We start from the raw sequence: 15,960 nt of genomic DNA, 5'->3' as shown, positions 1-15,960 counted from the left end.
GGCCCTTCGGCCCACAGAGTTGTGCCAAACATGTCCCTACCTTAGAAATTACTAGGCTTACCCATAGCCCTCTATTTTTCTAAGCTCCATGTACCTATCCAAAAGTCTCCTAAAAGACCGTATCGTATTCGCCTCCACCACCGTTGCCGGCAGCCCATTCCATGCACTCACCACTCTATGCGTAAAAAACTTACCCCTGACATCTCGTCCGTACCTACTCCCCAGCACCTTAAACCTGTGTCCTCGTTTGGCAACCGTTTCAGCCCTGGGAAAAAGTCTCTGACTATGCACACGAGCAATGCCTCTCATCATCTTATACACCTCTATCAGGTCACCTCTCATCCTCCGTCACTCCAAGGAGCAAAGGCCGAGTTCACTCAACCTGTTTTCATAAGGCATGCTCCCCAATCCAGGCAACATCCTTGTAAATCTCCTCTGCACCCTTTCTATGGCTTCCACATCCTTCCTGTAGTGAGGCAACCAGAACTGAGCACAGTACTCCAAGTGGGGTCTGACCAGGGTCCTATATAGCCACAACATTACCTCTTGGCTCCTAAATTCAATTCCACGATTAATGAAGGCCAATACACCATATGCCTTCTTAACCACAGAGTCAACCTGCGCAACTGCTTTGAGCGTCCTATGGACTTGGACCCCAAGATCCCTCTGATCCTCCACACTGCCAAGAGTCTTACCATTAATACTATATTCTGCCATCATATCTGACCTACCAAAATGAACCACCTCACATTTCTCTGGGTTGGATTCCAACTGCCACTTCTCAGCCCAGTTTTGCATCCTATCAATGTCCCGCTATAACCTCTGACAGCCCTCCACACTATCCACAACACCTCCAACCTTTGTGTCATCAGCAAACTTACTAACCCATCCCTTCACGTCCTTATCCAGGTCATTTATAAAAATCACAAAGAGTAAGGGTTCCAGAACAGATCCCTGAGGCACACCACTGGTCACCGACTTCCATGCAGAATATGACCTGTCTACGACCACTCTTTGCCTTCTGTGGGCAAGCCAGTTCTGGATCCACAAAGCAATGTCCCCTTGGATTCCATGCCTCCTTACTTTCTCAATAAGCCTTCCATGTGGTACCTAATTAAATGTTTGTCTGAAATCCATATACACTACATCTACTGCTCTTCCTTCATCAATGTGTTTAGTCACATCCTCAAAAAATTCAATCAGGCTTGTAAGGCACAACCTGCCCTTTACAAAGCCATGCTGACTATTCCTAATCATATTATACCTCTCCAAATGTTAATAGATCCTGCCTCTCAGGATCTTCTACATCAACTTACCAAGTAAGACTCACTGGTCTATAATTTCCAGGGCTATCTCTACTCCCTTTCTTGAATAAAGGAACAACATCCGCAACCCTGAAATCCTCCAGAACCTCTTCTGTACCCATTGATAATTCAAAGATCATCACCAGGGACTCAGCAATCTCCTCCCTCGCCTCTCACAGTAGCCTGGGGTATATCTCATCCGGTTTCAGCGATTTATCTAACTTGATGCTTTCCAAAAGCTCCAGCACATCCTCTTTCTTAATATCTACATGCTCAAGCTTTCCAGTCTGCTGCAAGTCATCCCTACAATCACCAAGATCCTTTTCCATAGTGAATACTGAAGTATTCATTAAGAACCTCTTCTATTTCCTCCGGTTCCATACACACTTGATAGGTCCTATTCTTTCACTTATCCTCTTGCTCTTCACATACTTGCAGAATGCCTTGGGGTTTTCCTTAATCCCGTCCACCAAGGCCTTCTCATGGCCCCTTCTGGCTCTCCTAATTTCCTTTTTAAGCTCCTTCCTGTTAGCCTTATAATCTTCTAGATCTCTAACATTACCTAGATCTCTGAACCTTTTGTAAGCTTTTTTGTTCATGACTAGATTTATCACAGCCTTTGCACACCATGGTTCCTGTACCCTACCATAACTTCCCTGTCTCACTGGAACATACCCTAACCCTCCCCAGTAGCCTTAGCAAACCTCCCTGACAGGATATTAGTCCCCCTCGGATTCAAGTGCAACCTGTCCTTTTGTACAGGTCACACCTGCCCCAAAAGAGGTCCCAATGATCCAGAAATCTGGATCCCTACCCTCTGCTCCAATCCCTCAGCCACGCATTTATCCCCCACCTCATTCTATTCCTATACTCACTGTCACATGGCACAGGCAGTAATCCTAAGACTACTACCTTTGCAGTCCTGCTTGACCAGTCCTGGATGGGAAACTTTGAGGTTCAAATCCTGACCTATAGTGTTAGCACAAGAGATACAGCAGAGACAGATGAGAAGATGGTCAACAACAGCAATTCCATTCTTTATTAGTATCAAGGGTGGTACTGTAAAGTAGCAACAGTGCCAGCAATCTGGGTTGAATTCCTGTCATTGCCTTTAAAGTGTTTGCACGTGCTCCCTGTGATTGCATGGGTTTCCTCCAAAATTCTAAAGACACATGGGTTAGGGTTAGTAAACTGTGGGCATGCTATGTTGGTGCTGGAAACATAGTGACTCTTGCAGTTTGCCCCGGAATGATCCTCTGAATGTGTTGGTCGTTGACCCAAAAGACGCATTTCACTATGTTTCGATGTACATGTGACAAATGAAGCTAACTTTCATGATCTTTAATCTTTATATCTTCCTTGAAAAATGCACATTTGCTGAAGAAAGCACAGTCATTATTATTTTGCAGGCCCATCCTTGATATCCTATTTTATTGACATCCCCACTGGTGTCATTAAAAAGGATAAGTCAGAGAATGGACTGTTTACAATGTACCTTCTCCCAATGTGGGGGCCGTAATCTTGAGATGAGAGTTATGTGTATAAAAGAAAAAAGATTAGAGCATGAGACATTTAAAAAAAATTAAAAGAGCAGCATTTATTTAATTGTTGAAACTTTAAGCAGTCTAATTCATGGTAACTACACTGCATAACTATTTTATAAATATTAAGCTCATCTGTGACATCTTTGGATAAAAAAGGAAGATTCTCTCAATGGTTGGATTTAGTCCGAACCAGGTGGATCGAAGGTTGAAAGCAGTGGAGAGATGCTCTGCTGAAACATCCCGATCTTTCAACAGGTCAGTTATTTGTTCACAAAGTTCTCCCGTTCTGACATTCAGAGAATGTGCTGGCTTATCAATGAGGCAGGCTGTGTAAGTGATTTAACTCCACTGCCTTTATCTCTCAAACTGACAACAATGCTGACAACAGTTTCATCTGCGAGGTTGAATTACTAAAACCACGACAGGGCACGTCATCACTTCAAGGAAATACCGTGAGCTTCTCTCCTTTTATTTCTCTTGGAGTTTTTAATTTGACAGCTACATAAAAGGCAGGTATGGCCAGTAGCTTCATTTTTCTCAGAATTAATGGGTCAAGATTTTGTTGGGATGATTATGAAGCAACCTCTTCAGACCAGGTTGTAGATGCTTACCTCATGGCACACAGCAACATAGTATTAAATCCAAGATTGTTTAAAGTCAAAAGTGTAAAGGAGAACTTAAATTGTTAATCTGGATCCGATGCAACACAAAAATAAAACAATCAGGATCAGATTTATTATCACCAGTATGTGAAATGTGTATTCCATATATGTGAAATTTGTTATCATATCAAACACAAAAATTTTAAAAAATCAATATTACTAATATTTGTTTCTTTAAAAAAAATCAAATGACAATACTTGACAAACTGAGTCCCCCCCTCAAAAACAACACCTAAATAAAGTGTGGTATTTACAACAAATGATAATTGTAAAGAAACAAAGTTGTATTGTGGAAACCATTAAATGCTTGGAAGGGGTCAGATGATTGGAACAGCTGACAATGGTGCCCAGATTCAGAAGGATTTAAAGATTAGTTTTATTTGTCAAAGGATGGCACCCAACTGTGACTCCTATGCTTGCATCTTCGAAAACAGTCTCATTTCCATCTTTAATTTTTCCCTTTCAGAGTTCTTTTGAAGACCCTCACCTGGAGTTGCATCCTGACTACAGTTCTTTGCGGGAATGGGGCTCCACAATCAGCCACTATTCGGCATGCCAATATCTCGGCCTAAGATTTTGGCACGGTTTCAGAAGCCTAGGATCTCGAGTAACTGAAGACGGGCGAATCAAGGGTCAGTGTCGCCACAAGAGATCTGTGTGTTGTTGGAGGAGTCGAACATCTACTGTGTGCCTGGGGACCCGGGATCCTTGCGATCTCCAGGCAAAGAGCTCGAAAAAAGCAATGTACTGAACTTTTAACATCATAATCCAGCAAGTTATTTGTTATGTCTCCCCACTTGCTGGAAAATGGAATGCAGTCACCTCTTTCTCCCTTATTAGGACAGAGAGAGAGCCTGCAGCATGTCGAATTATTGGGTGAACAATGCAATCTTTGGGGTAACTGCAAGTCTGTGTCTTTGCTGTTGCTTTGCTCATGTTTGAGTGCAGGTAGCAGGTGCATTTTGTTTTTGCTGGTGGGGAGGGAGGAGGATTGTTGTTTGCTGCTGCTTACGCGCCGGTAGGGAGGGAAGCTGGGGGGTGGGACTTTGACATTCTAACATTTAACTGTCATTCATTCTTTGGGGCACTCCTCTCTTTTCATAGATGTTTTGCGAAGGAAAAGCATTTCAAGATGTATATTGCATACATTTCTCTGACATTAAATTAACCTTTGAATCAAAACGTAGTGAAATGGATCCAGAAGAGTTTTGGCCTAAAACGTCAACTGTTTATTTATTTCTATATATGCTGCCTGACCTGCTGAGTCAGTGAAATGACTCTTTTGCGTCAAATCAAATCAGCGATGATTATGTTGGACAACCCGCAAGTGTTGCTATGGTATGGCATACCAAATGGTATGCCCACAGTACCGAAAGATACATATATAGTCATTCCATGTAAATAAATTAAAAAGATCCAAATTGATGAACTGTCCATCTACGGTACTGTGCAAAAGTCTTAGGCACACATGCACATATTTTTTATATGGAAAAAGAGTTTGCAAATCTGGTGGGAGCAAAGGATGTTGTGAATGGGGAGGGTGGAGAGCCACGGGAGGACAAAATCGAAAAGGGCGAATACAGGACTGAAAGGATGTTGTACTTGAATATGTGCAGTACATGCAGGACCACTTGATGACCCTGTGATCTCTGTCTCAAAGGCCGATGTTAGACCGTCTTTAAAGAGAGTGAACCCTCGCAAGGCAGAAGGTCCTGATGGAGTACCTGGTAAGGCTCTGAAAACCTGTGCCAACTAAATAGCAGGAGTATTCAAGGACATTTTCAACCTCTCACTGCTATAGGCAGGAGTTCCCACTTGCTTCAAGAAGGCAACAATTGTACCAGTGCCAAAGAAGAATAATGTGGGCTGCTTTAACGACTATCACCCAGTAGCACTCACGTTGACAGTGATGAAATGCTTTGAGAGGCTGGTCATGACTAGATTGAACTCCTGCTTCAGCAAGGACCTGGACCCATTGCAATTTGCCTATCATCACAATAGGTCAATGGCAGACACAATCTCCATGGCTCTCCTGGACAACACAAACTCCTATGTCAGGACACTGTACATCGACTACAGCTCAGCATTTAATACCATTATTCCCACAATCCTGATTGAAGGTTGCAGAACCTGGGCCTCTGTGCCCCCCTCTGTAATTGGATCCTCGACTTCCTAACCGGAAGACCACAGTCTGTGCAGATTGGTGATAACATATCCTCTTCGCTGACGATCAACACTGGCGCACCTCAGGGGTGTGTGCTTAGCCCACTGCTCTACTCTCTCTATACACATGACTGTGGCTAGGCATAGCTCAAACACCATTTACAAATTTGCTGACGATACAACCATTGTTGGTAGAATCTCAGGTGGTGAAATGGTGCCGCAGCAACAACCTGGCACTCAACGTCAGTAAGACGAGAGAGCTGATTGTGTACTTCAGGAAGGGTAAAATGAAGGAACACATACCCATCCTCATAGAGGGATCAGAAGTGGAGAGAGTAAGCAGCTTCAAGTTCATGGGAGTCAAGATCTGAGGATCTAACCTGGTCCCAACATATTAATGTAGTCATAAAGAAGGCAAGACAGCGGCTATACTTTATTAGCATGTCAACAAATACACTAAAAAACTTCTATAGTTGTACCGTGGAGAGCATTCTGACAGGCTGCATCACTATCTGGTATGGAGGGGCTACTGCAAAGGACTGAAAGAAGCTGCAGGAGGTTATAAATCTAGTCAGCTCCATCTTGGCCACTAGCCTACAAAGTACCCAGGACATCTTTAGGGAGCGATGTCTCAGAAAGGCAGCGTCCATTATTAAAGACCCCCAGCACCCAGGGCATGCTCTTTTCTCACTGTTACCATCAGGTGGGAGATATAGAAGCCCGAAGGTACACACTCAGCAATTCAGGAACAGCTTCTTCCCCTCTGCCATCCGATTCCTAAATGGACATTGAATCTTTGAACACTACCTCACTTTTATTAATGTACAGTATTTCTGTTTTTGAATATTTTTTTAATAATCTGTTCAATATATGTAATTGATTTACTTGACTATTATGTTTTATTTATTATTTTTTTCTCTCTCTGCTAGATTGTGTATTGCATCAAACTGCTGCTACTACTAAGTTAACAAATTTCATGTCACATGCCAGTGATAATAAACCTGATTCTGATTAAGGTAGATGAACTTGCAGCACAGGTGCAGATTGGCAGGTATCACTGAATCATGGCTGAAAGATTATAGCTGGGAGCTTAATGTCCAAGGATACACATTGTATTGAAAGGACAAGCAGGAAGGCAGAAGGGGCAGCATTGCTCTGTTGGTACAAAATGAAATCAAATCATTAGAAAGAGGTGACATAGGGTTGGAGGTTGTTGAATCATTATGGATAGAGCCAAGGAACTGCAAGGGTAAAGAGATCTTGATGGGATCTCTTTACCCTTGTTAGGATGTAGTAGTAGTACACTTAGGATTTAGTAGTTAGGATGTGGCCTACAAATTACAATGGGAGATAGAAAAAGCATGCTAAAAGGGCAATGTTACAATAGTGATGGGGGACTTCAATAAGTAGGTAGTTTGGAAAAAAAATCAGGTTGGTGTTGAATTACAGGAGGGGAAATTTCTGGAGTGCCTATGAGATGGCTTTTTAGTGCAGCTCGTTGATGAGCCCATTGGATGATCAGCTATTCTGGACTGGGTGTTGTGCAATGAATCAGAATTGATTAGAGACCTTAAGGTAGAAGAACCCTGAGAGGCAAGTGGTCATAATATGATGAATTCTCCCTGAAATATGAGGAAAAACTAAGGTCAAATGTATCAGTATTATAGTGGAGTAAAGGAAATTACAGAGGCATGAGAGAGGATTACCCAGAACCAACTGGAAAAGAACACTGGCAAGGAAGACAGCAGAGCAGCAATGGCTGGAATTTCTGGAAGCAATTTGGAAGGCACAGGATATATACATTCCAAAGAGGAAGAAGTATTCTAAAGGAAAGATGACAACTATGGCTAACAAGAGGAGTCAAATCCAACGTAAAAGCCGAAGAGAGCACATATAATAGAGGAAAAATTAGAGGGAAGTTAGAGAATTGGGAAGCTTTTAAAAACCAACAGGAGGCATTAAAAAAAACGTCATTAAGGTAAAGTTGGAATATGAAAGCTAGCCAGCCAATAATATTAAAGAGGATACCAGAAGTTTCTTCAGATACATAAAGTGTAAAAGGGAGGCGAGAATGGATATTGGACCGCTGGAAAATGGAGAGGTTATTTTGCATCATTCTTCATTGTGGAAGACACTAGCAGTATGGTGAAAATTCCATGTGTCAGGGGACATGAAGTGTGTGAATTTACCATAGCTAGAGAGAAAGTCCTTGAGAAACTGCAAGATCTGAAGTAGACAAGTCACCTGGACCAGATAGTGTACATCCCAGAGTTCTGATAGAGGTGGCGTTAGTAACAATCTTTCAAGAATCACTAGATTCTGGAATGGTTCCAGAAGACTAGAAAATTGCAAATGTCACTCCACTCTTCAACAAGGGAGAGAGACAGAAGAAAGGAAAGTTTAGGCACATGATAAAGTAGACCATAGTCAGCATGTTTCCTCAAAGGAAAATCTTACCTGACAAATTTGAACCCTACACTTTTTTTCTTTTTAAGTTAAGCTTAATTTATTTTCCCTGTGAATGCCTCATGGTCTTATTACTAGAACACCAGGACCTAGATCCAACAGTTAAGTTTAAACATGGCTAACTCATAAAACACCTGGTTTATTAACATATTCACTTTTCTTAATTAAGCTTAATTTATTTTCCTTGTGAATGTTGTTTATATGATGCTATTTGCCTCTGATACTGCTGCAAGATTTTCTTTGCACCTGTGCACACATGCAATGACAATGAACTTGACCTTGCTACTAGCTACAGAAATTACATTATAAAATGGCACATTTTAATCACTAAGAAATAATCCACCAAATAACAGAAAGTATGATCATTTCATTAGTTCAATGTGTTTAGGGAAGATGTCTACCTTAAATTAACTACATTTCTACACAATTAAAGACAAACTTTAGCGTTAGAACTACCAATAGGTTATTTTGTGTATGTAAAAACACAAGGTCAGAAGATAGATTTAAAACCTACCATTGAAACCTTTAAAACCGACTACTCACCAATTGCTCGCCTGAAATTCTCCATAAGTACTTCTGTCTTCTTGATTTCAGTTGAATAGACTTCACTTCCCACCATAGGACAGAATGGTACTTTATTTCCCAGCTCCTGTGCAATGGCCAGAGCCAAAGCAGTCTGCAAAAGGTAAACAAATAGTCAGTGATCACACACATTCTGCGTTAAGTTGTAAAAGGTGGTCTACAATAACTTGATCAAATTAATCCTTCAAATTTCCAGCAAGACAAGTTGGTTAAAGTTAGAAGGGATACAACTATAGGGTGAAAAAAGTGATATTCGTAACTGGATTAAAAACAAAGCATCATAGTTGCAAATAAAAATCTTTTAAATGGGACACAGCAATAAACCTTTGGGTCATGCAAGGCCATTAATGATTATGTGGAGGAGGCAGGTGAATGGGGTTGTGGAATTGAATGGGAAACTAAATATGTCATGATGAAATGGTGTAGAAAACTTGATGAGCCAAATGGTCTAATTTTGCCCCCTTGTTTTATGGTCTTATTACTAGAACACCAGCGCCAAGTTCCAACAGTTAAGTTTAAAACATGGCTAGCTCATAAAATACATGGTTTATTCACACCCGATTTTGCTCCTCTGTCTTATGGTCTATGTTGAAACTTTATAGGATGAGATAAGACCAAATTACATAACTTCCTATTTTAATACGTGAAGTGCCATCACAGGTATTTATTCATTCTAATCTGATACTAATCTATTAGATGTGATAACAGTGAACTATAAAGACCAACAATTTATTATCCTTAATTGTCCTAGACAAGGTGTTGATCAGCCAAATACTTGGACAAATACATTTCCAAATATTTGGCAAATATACATTATGTCAGCCAGAATCTATATCCAATATTGTGGGCCATTCAGCGATATCAAATACGGTAAATTAAAGGTTGTTACAGCTCCCCCACTACCTATTAAATGCTCCTAATAGCATACATCTCAAGTAGCCTCAGACAACCAAGTCCAGTTCCTGGCCTTCATGGCTTTGTTACCAAGTCCAGCTGAACCTTTTCTACTCACAAAATACACTGCAGATGCTGGGGTCAAAGCAACACGCAGAACATGCTGGAGGAACTCAGCAGGTCGGGCAGCATCTGTGGAAACGAACAGTCAACGTTTCGGGCCGAGACCCTTCGTCAGGACTGAAGAGGGAGGGGGGAGGGGCCCCATAAAGAAGGTGGAGGGAGGGTGGGAAGGAGAAGGCTGGTAGGTGCCAGGTGAAAAACCAGTAAGGGGAAAGATCAAGAGTTCCCCTTGTCCTCACCTACCATCCCACCAGCCTCCGGATCAAGCACATTATCCTCCGTAACTTCCGCCACCTCCATTACTAAGCACATCTTGGGGGAACTACTACACAGGATTGAAAGAAGTGGCAGAAAGTTGTAAAATTAGCCAGCTCCGTCTTGGGTACTAGCCTCTGTAGTATCCAAGACACATCAGAAAACATCTTCTTAGAAAGGCAGTGTCCAACATTAAGGACCCCCACTACCCAGGACACACCCTCTTTTCATTGTTATCATCAGGGAGAAGGTAAAGCTTGAAGGCACACACACAGTAACTCAGGAACAGTTTCTTCCCCTCTGCCATCTGATTCGTAAATGGACTTTGAACCCATGAACACTACCTCACTTTTATTATTTCTGTTTTTGCTCTATTTTTAATCTATTTAATATACATATATACACTTACTGTATTTGAGATAGATATATACTTTATTGATTCCAAAGGAAATTAGTGTCACAGTAGCATTACAAGTGCACAGCTAAAAACATTAGTAGTAGAAAGAATAAAAACTAAATTACCACAAAGTCTAATAGGAAGGGGTCATCACTTTCCCGGCTATAGGTTGACTCATTATAGAGCCTAATAGCTGAGGGCAAGAATGACATCATATAGCACTCTTTGGAGGAATGCAGCTGTCTTAGTCTACAACTAAAAGTGCTCCTCTGTTCAGCTAGGGAGGCATGCAAAGGGTGAGAAACACTGTCCAGAACTGCCAGGAATTTCCATAGGGTCCTTTGTTCTACCACAGCCTCCAGTGTGTCTAAATTTACTTGTATAACTGAGCCAGCCTTTCTAATCAGTTTATAGAGCCTGTTGGCATCAAACGTGTTGATACCACTACCCCAGCACACCACCACATAGAAGATTGAACTGGCAACAACAGATTGGTAAAACATGTGAAGGAGAGGCCTGCATACTCCAAAGGACCTCAGTCTCCTCAGGAAGTAGAGGTGACTTTGGCCCTTCTTCTCCACAGCCTCTGTGTTGGTGCTTCACTCACGTCTGTCATCCAGGTGCACCCTCAGGTACTTCTAGGTCCACACCATCAATAGTAACAGGGAGTAATGCAGGCTTAGTCCTCCTAAAGCCCATCACCATTTTCTTTGTCTTCCTGATGTTGAGCTGCTAATGATTCAGCTTGCACTATTTGACAAAGTCCTCCAACAGGGCCCTGTATTCATCCTCCCATTATATATCCAACTATTGCCGAGTCATCAGAGAATTTCTGCAGATGACATGACTCAGTGTTGTATCTAATGTCCGAGGTATACAGTGTAAACAGGAAGGTGAAGATTGGGACGATAACAGTCAGTATGTGGAGGCGTGGATGGTAGGTGCAGGGCAAGGAAGGGATGTAGACTGTAGTAGCCTGCGCTATTCATCCATATGTTGAATTGGAGGGTGGTGGAAGGAGGAGGATTTACTTATTTTCCCTGTTTTATCATGTATTGCACTGTACTGCTGCAGCTAAGTTAACAAGTTTCATGACATTTGCCAGTGATATTAAACCTGATTCAGGAGGTACTAAAACCAAGTACCCCCGTCAGTTCAGATTGTCAACATCTCCTCCACAACCTCCATCCGCACAGGTGCACCACAAGGCTGTGTGCTTAGCCCCCTGCTCTACTTGCTTTATACTTATGACTGTGTGTCTAAACACAGCTCCATTGCCATATTTAAGTTTGCTGATAACATTGTCAAAGGCCGAATCAAAGGTGGTAACGAATTAGCATATAGGAGGGATTTTGAAAATCTGGCTGTGTGGTACCACAACAACAATCTCTTACTCAATGTCATCAAGACCAAGGAGCCGATTGACTTACGGAGGAGGACACTGGAGGTCCATGAGCTTGTCCTCATTGGGAAATCAGAGGTGGAGAGGGCCAACAACTTTAAATTATTCAATGTTAACATTTCAGAGGACCTGTCCTGGTCTCCACACCAATGGACAACTATGATGAAAGCATGGCAGCAGCTCTATTTCCTTGGGTGTTTGTGAATATTCAGCATGCCATCTGAACTCCAAGAAACTTCTATAGATGTGCGGTGGAGAGCAAGTTGACTGGCTGCATCACAGCCTATAGAAAGCCATTGAGAGCAAAAATCCAATCTTATGTGGAATTAGAGATAGAATTGGATGCATGATAGCTGTGACAAGGATTTCACATTCAATTATTTCCTCTAGGCAAAACCTAACAGCATAAATGTCAGGGATGCTTTTTATGTTTGCTTTGAAAGGGAGAATACTGCACCTATGCAATTCCCGACAGCATATAGTGATCTCAGATTTCCAGTACATTTTTAACCTTTCACTGCTGTGTTCAGAGGTACCCACTTGCTTTAAAAGAACAGCAATGATACTGATGCCCAAGATCAGGGTGAGCTCCCTGAATGGATATCAACCACTCACATTGATCACGATGAAGTGATGAGGTTGGTTTTGGCTGGAATTAACTCCTGCTCAAGCAAGGAACTGGACCTGCTGCAATTCACCTACTGCACAACAGGTAAACGGCAAATGCAATCTCACTGGCTCTCTACTTGGCTCTGGAGCGCTTATAGCAGCAAAGCATACATCAGGCTACTGTTCATTGATTACAGCTAGGTGTTCAATATCATCATCCCCTCGGTATTAATCACCGATCTTCTAAACCTGGGCCTCTGTACCACCCTCTGCAAATGAGTCTTTGAGTTTCTTACTGGGAGACCAAAGTCAGTGCAGACCGGTAATAAAATCTTCTCCTCACTGACAATCAGAGGTGCACCTCAAGAACTTGTGCTTAGCTCACTGTTCTACTCTCTCCACACTCATGACTGAGAGGCTAGACACAGCTTGAACATCAGCTATTCGTTTGCCAATGACATAACTGTTGGTGGCAGAACCTCAGATGCCAATGATGTGACGTAGAAGGCTGAGAAAGTTTAGCTGGTTGAGTAATATCACAAAAGTCTCAAAGTTGATGTCAGCAAGAGCAAGGAATTGATTGTGGACTCCAGGAAGAGAAAATTAGAACACACACCAGTCCTCATTGAAAGGAAGCGCAGCTTCAAGCTCTTGAGTGTCAAAATTTCCGATAATCCATTTGGGGCCAATGTAGTGATACAATCATGAAGACACGCCAGTGACGATACTTCATCAGGAACTTGAGGAAATTTGTATGTCAAAGACTCGTATAGATGTCTATAGATATACAGTGTCGAGCATTCTGACTGTTTGCATCACAGCCTGGTATGGAGGCTCAAAAGCAGAGAATTGTCACAGGCTGCAGAGGGTTGGAAACTCAGCCAGCTCTATCATGGGCACCAGCTTCCCACTCTCAAGGACATCTTTAAGAGGCAGCACCTCAAGTCAGCATTTCCCCGCACTCCCCCCTATACAATCCAGGACATGCATGTCATTACTATCATCAGGGAGGAGGTACAGGTTACTGAATTACTGACACAGGATACATTCCATGGCCTGCTCTATCCAAAGCTTCTTACAAATGTTGTTCAGCATGGATAACAACAGTAATTCATCAGTTGAAGGAGAGCAGATGGTATTCAGGAGGAGGTATCCTTGATCACATCTGATTTAATGCCATGAGAATTCATGAGGTCTTTAATTAGATCAGGAGTGAGAGCAGCCTCCAAGAGGACCACAACATTGTGGTTTGGAGGCTTGTGTGCCTCAGTGACCCAGAGAACTGTTGGCTGGAGTCAGGGCTTCATGCTTTGACTCTTGGAAGGGTCACCCGCATCAAACAGGTCAAAGGGCAGAGGCCAGACTAAGAGCGAACCACCAGTCCTCCAGGTACAGGGGTCCAGCTCAGGGCTAACAACCCTGACTGGTAAAACAAAACTGTAATGGAAACAGCAATGAAGAATCCTTTTACATCTGAATGCGATAGCATTCCTGAGTCTCCACCCAGGATTCACATGGATAACAGTAGTGAAAACTGAAAGAAAGCTACTGATGAGTTGAAGGAATACAGCCAGAGACCTTCGTTGCTGCTCTGAATGCCAGCAGCATAGTGAGTAGTAAGTAAGTAGCAGAGCAGGTTAAGAATTCCTAGGGCTACTCCCTTCTGTACAACTCTGGGGTGGTCACTTCCTGCGAAGGGACAGATAGAACCCAGGGATTGTAATAATATCACCTGTGAAGTATGTTTTTGTGATCAAAGCCATGCTTTACATGTTGGACAGCTGGACAGCTCACCCAATTTAAACACCTGTACCCAGGTGTTAGCAAGGATACTCAGTGAGCTTGATCTGTCTGTGAGTAAATGTGGTGACAATGTGAACGTCAGGAGGTCAACCTTGTTGTTATCCTATTTCCATTTTAAACATTGCAGCTATATGCCCTGCTAAGTAATTTCACATGGCATTTCAAATTCAACTAGAGATCATGTACAAGCCAAGTCAGGCAATGTAGACATTTGGCCCTCACATCTCACCACAAAGGCACTAGCAAACTAAATGGGATGTTATTGCCCAGAATACTAAAATAGAACAGAGATACAATATCATGCACAGTGAGATGGACACTTGGCCTCATAATCTATCTCATTATGATCTTGAATTTATTGTTTACCTACACTACAATTTTTTGGGATACCTTTACTTTATTCTTCATTGTTATTACAGTCAGCCCTCCTTATCCACAGGCAATTGGCTCCGGAACACCCCGCAGATACCAAAAAACATGGATACTCAAGTCCCTTATTTAACCTGTCTCAGCGTGGTGGTGTTTAGGATCCAGCAGAACCCCGGACCTTATTTAATCTGTCTAAGTCCGGTGGACATTAGGACCCGGCGCAGCTCTGAATCTGCAGTGTTTCTGCTCACGAAAATAATCACGATTGAAGATAAAGTGCAAGTAATAAAGCGATCGGAAAGAGGTGAAATGCCATCGGTCATTGGAAAAGCGTTAGACTACAGTCGGTCAACGATCGGAACAATTTTAATGGAGCATGTGAAAGGCCCTGCCTCGATGAAAGCTACAATTATTACTAAGCAACGCAGTGGTTTAATTATTGAAATACATATGTTTCTTAAGTGTTTTATTTGCATAGAAAGGTAATATACTATATACAAAGAGAAATGTTTGACTATCTGATGCTAAATAATACTGGATGTACCTATTCCGACTTCAAATCTGACTTAGACGGACTCAGGAACATTACTCGTTCATAACCCGGGGACTGCCTGTACTTCTAAATCATCTTTAGATTACTTATAATTCCTAATACAATGTAAATGCTACATAAATAGTTGTTATACTGTATTGTTTAGGGAATAATGACACGAAAAAGTAGTCTATACATGCTCAAACAATGAGTGCTGGAGAGAACTTCCGGGTTTTCCCGATCCGCGGTTGGCTGAATCCGCGCATGCAGAATCCGCAGATAAGGAGGGCCGACTGTATTCTACCTTGTTCTACCTCAATGTAATGTGATTGATGCAGAACAATTTTTTTAAAAAAACTGTATCTTGGTATATGTGACAATACCAAATTAAATTCCATGCCTACCACTCTGGGATCTCAACATGCATTTTTAACCCGAGTTCACAGTGATGAACTATATTTTCCTAACATAACCATTGCAGCCCATGCAGTAGAAAGGTGCCAGATTCCTCAGTGTCTCTAAGAAAAATTATGATCATCGAATGCCCACTGTACCTTGCCGGTTCCTGGAGGTCCAGCCAATAAGACAGCCCTTCCAGCCATCTTCTTACTTCTGATCAGCTCCACTATGATCCCACAAGCCTACAGGAAAAGAAAGATGCTCAATAATTTTCTGTATACAAATAGGGTTTACTGTGTGCTTCATCTCTGACAGAGAACTTTAAATAGAGTTTTTGACAGCTCACACCAATAAATCAATTTCTCTAATCACGATTCTAAATACTGCTATCAGACCTTCTTGCAGTCTCCTCCCTCCCCACTTTTCCAAGGGTAAGAATCTGACTTTCTTCTGTGT

General features: G+C 42.0%; 1 protein-coding gene across 1 annotated transcript in view; it reads right to left on the bottom strand.

Annotated features, from left to right (window-relative positions):
• ruvbl1 (RuvB-like AAA ATPase 1) overlaps positions 1–15,960 on the bottom strand; it is a 79,017-nt gene that overhangs the window by 60,896 nt on the left and 2,161 nt on the right. The window contains exons 2-3 of the mRNA XM_073072000.1: positions 15,660–15,746; positions 8,683–8,815 (exon numbers count right to left, since the gene is read on the bottom strand). Coding sequence (XP_072928101.1) covers positions 8,683–8,815; positions 15,660–15,746 — 220 coding nt within the window. The remainder of the gene's footprint in view (positions 1–8,682; positions 8,816–15,659; positions 15,747–15,960) is intronic.

Source organism: Hemitrygon akajei, chromosome 19 (genome assembly GCF_048418815.1).
Source record: "Hemitrygon akajei chromosome 19, sHemAka1.3, whole genome shotgun sequence".
NCBI classification, from domain to species: domain Eukaryota; kingdom Metazoa; phylum Chordata; class Chondrichthyes; order Myliobatiformes; family Dasyatidae; genus Hemitrygon; species Hemitrygon akajei.
The sequence above is the reverse complement of the archived record's forward strand: the minus strand, read 5'-3'. Positions and strand labels throughout refer to the sequence as shown.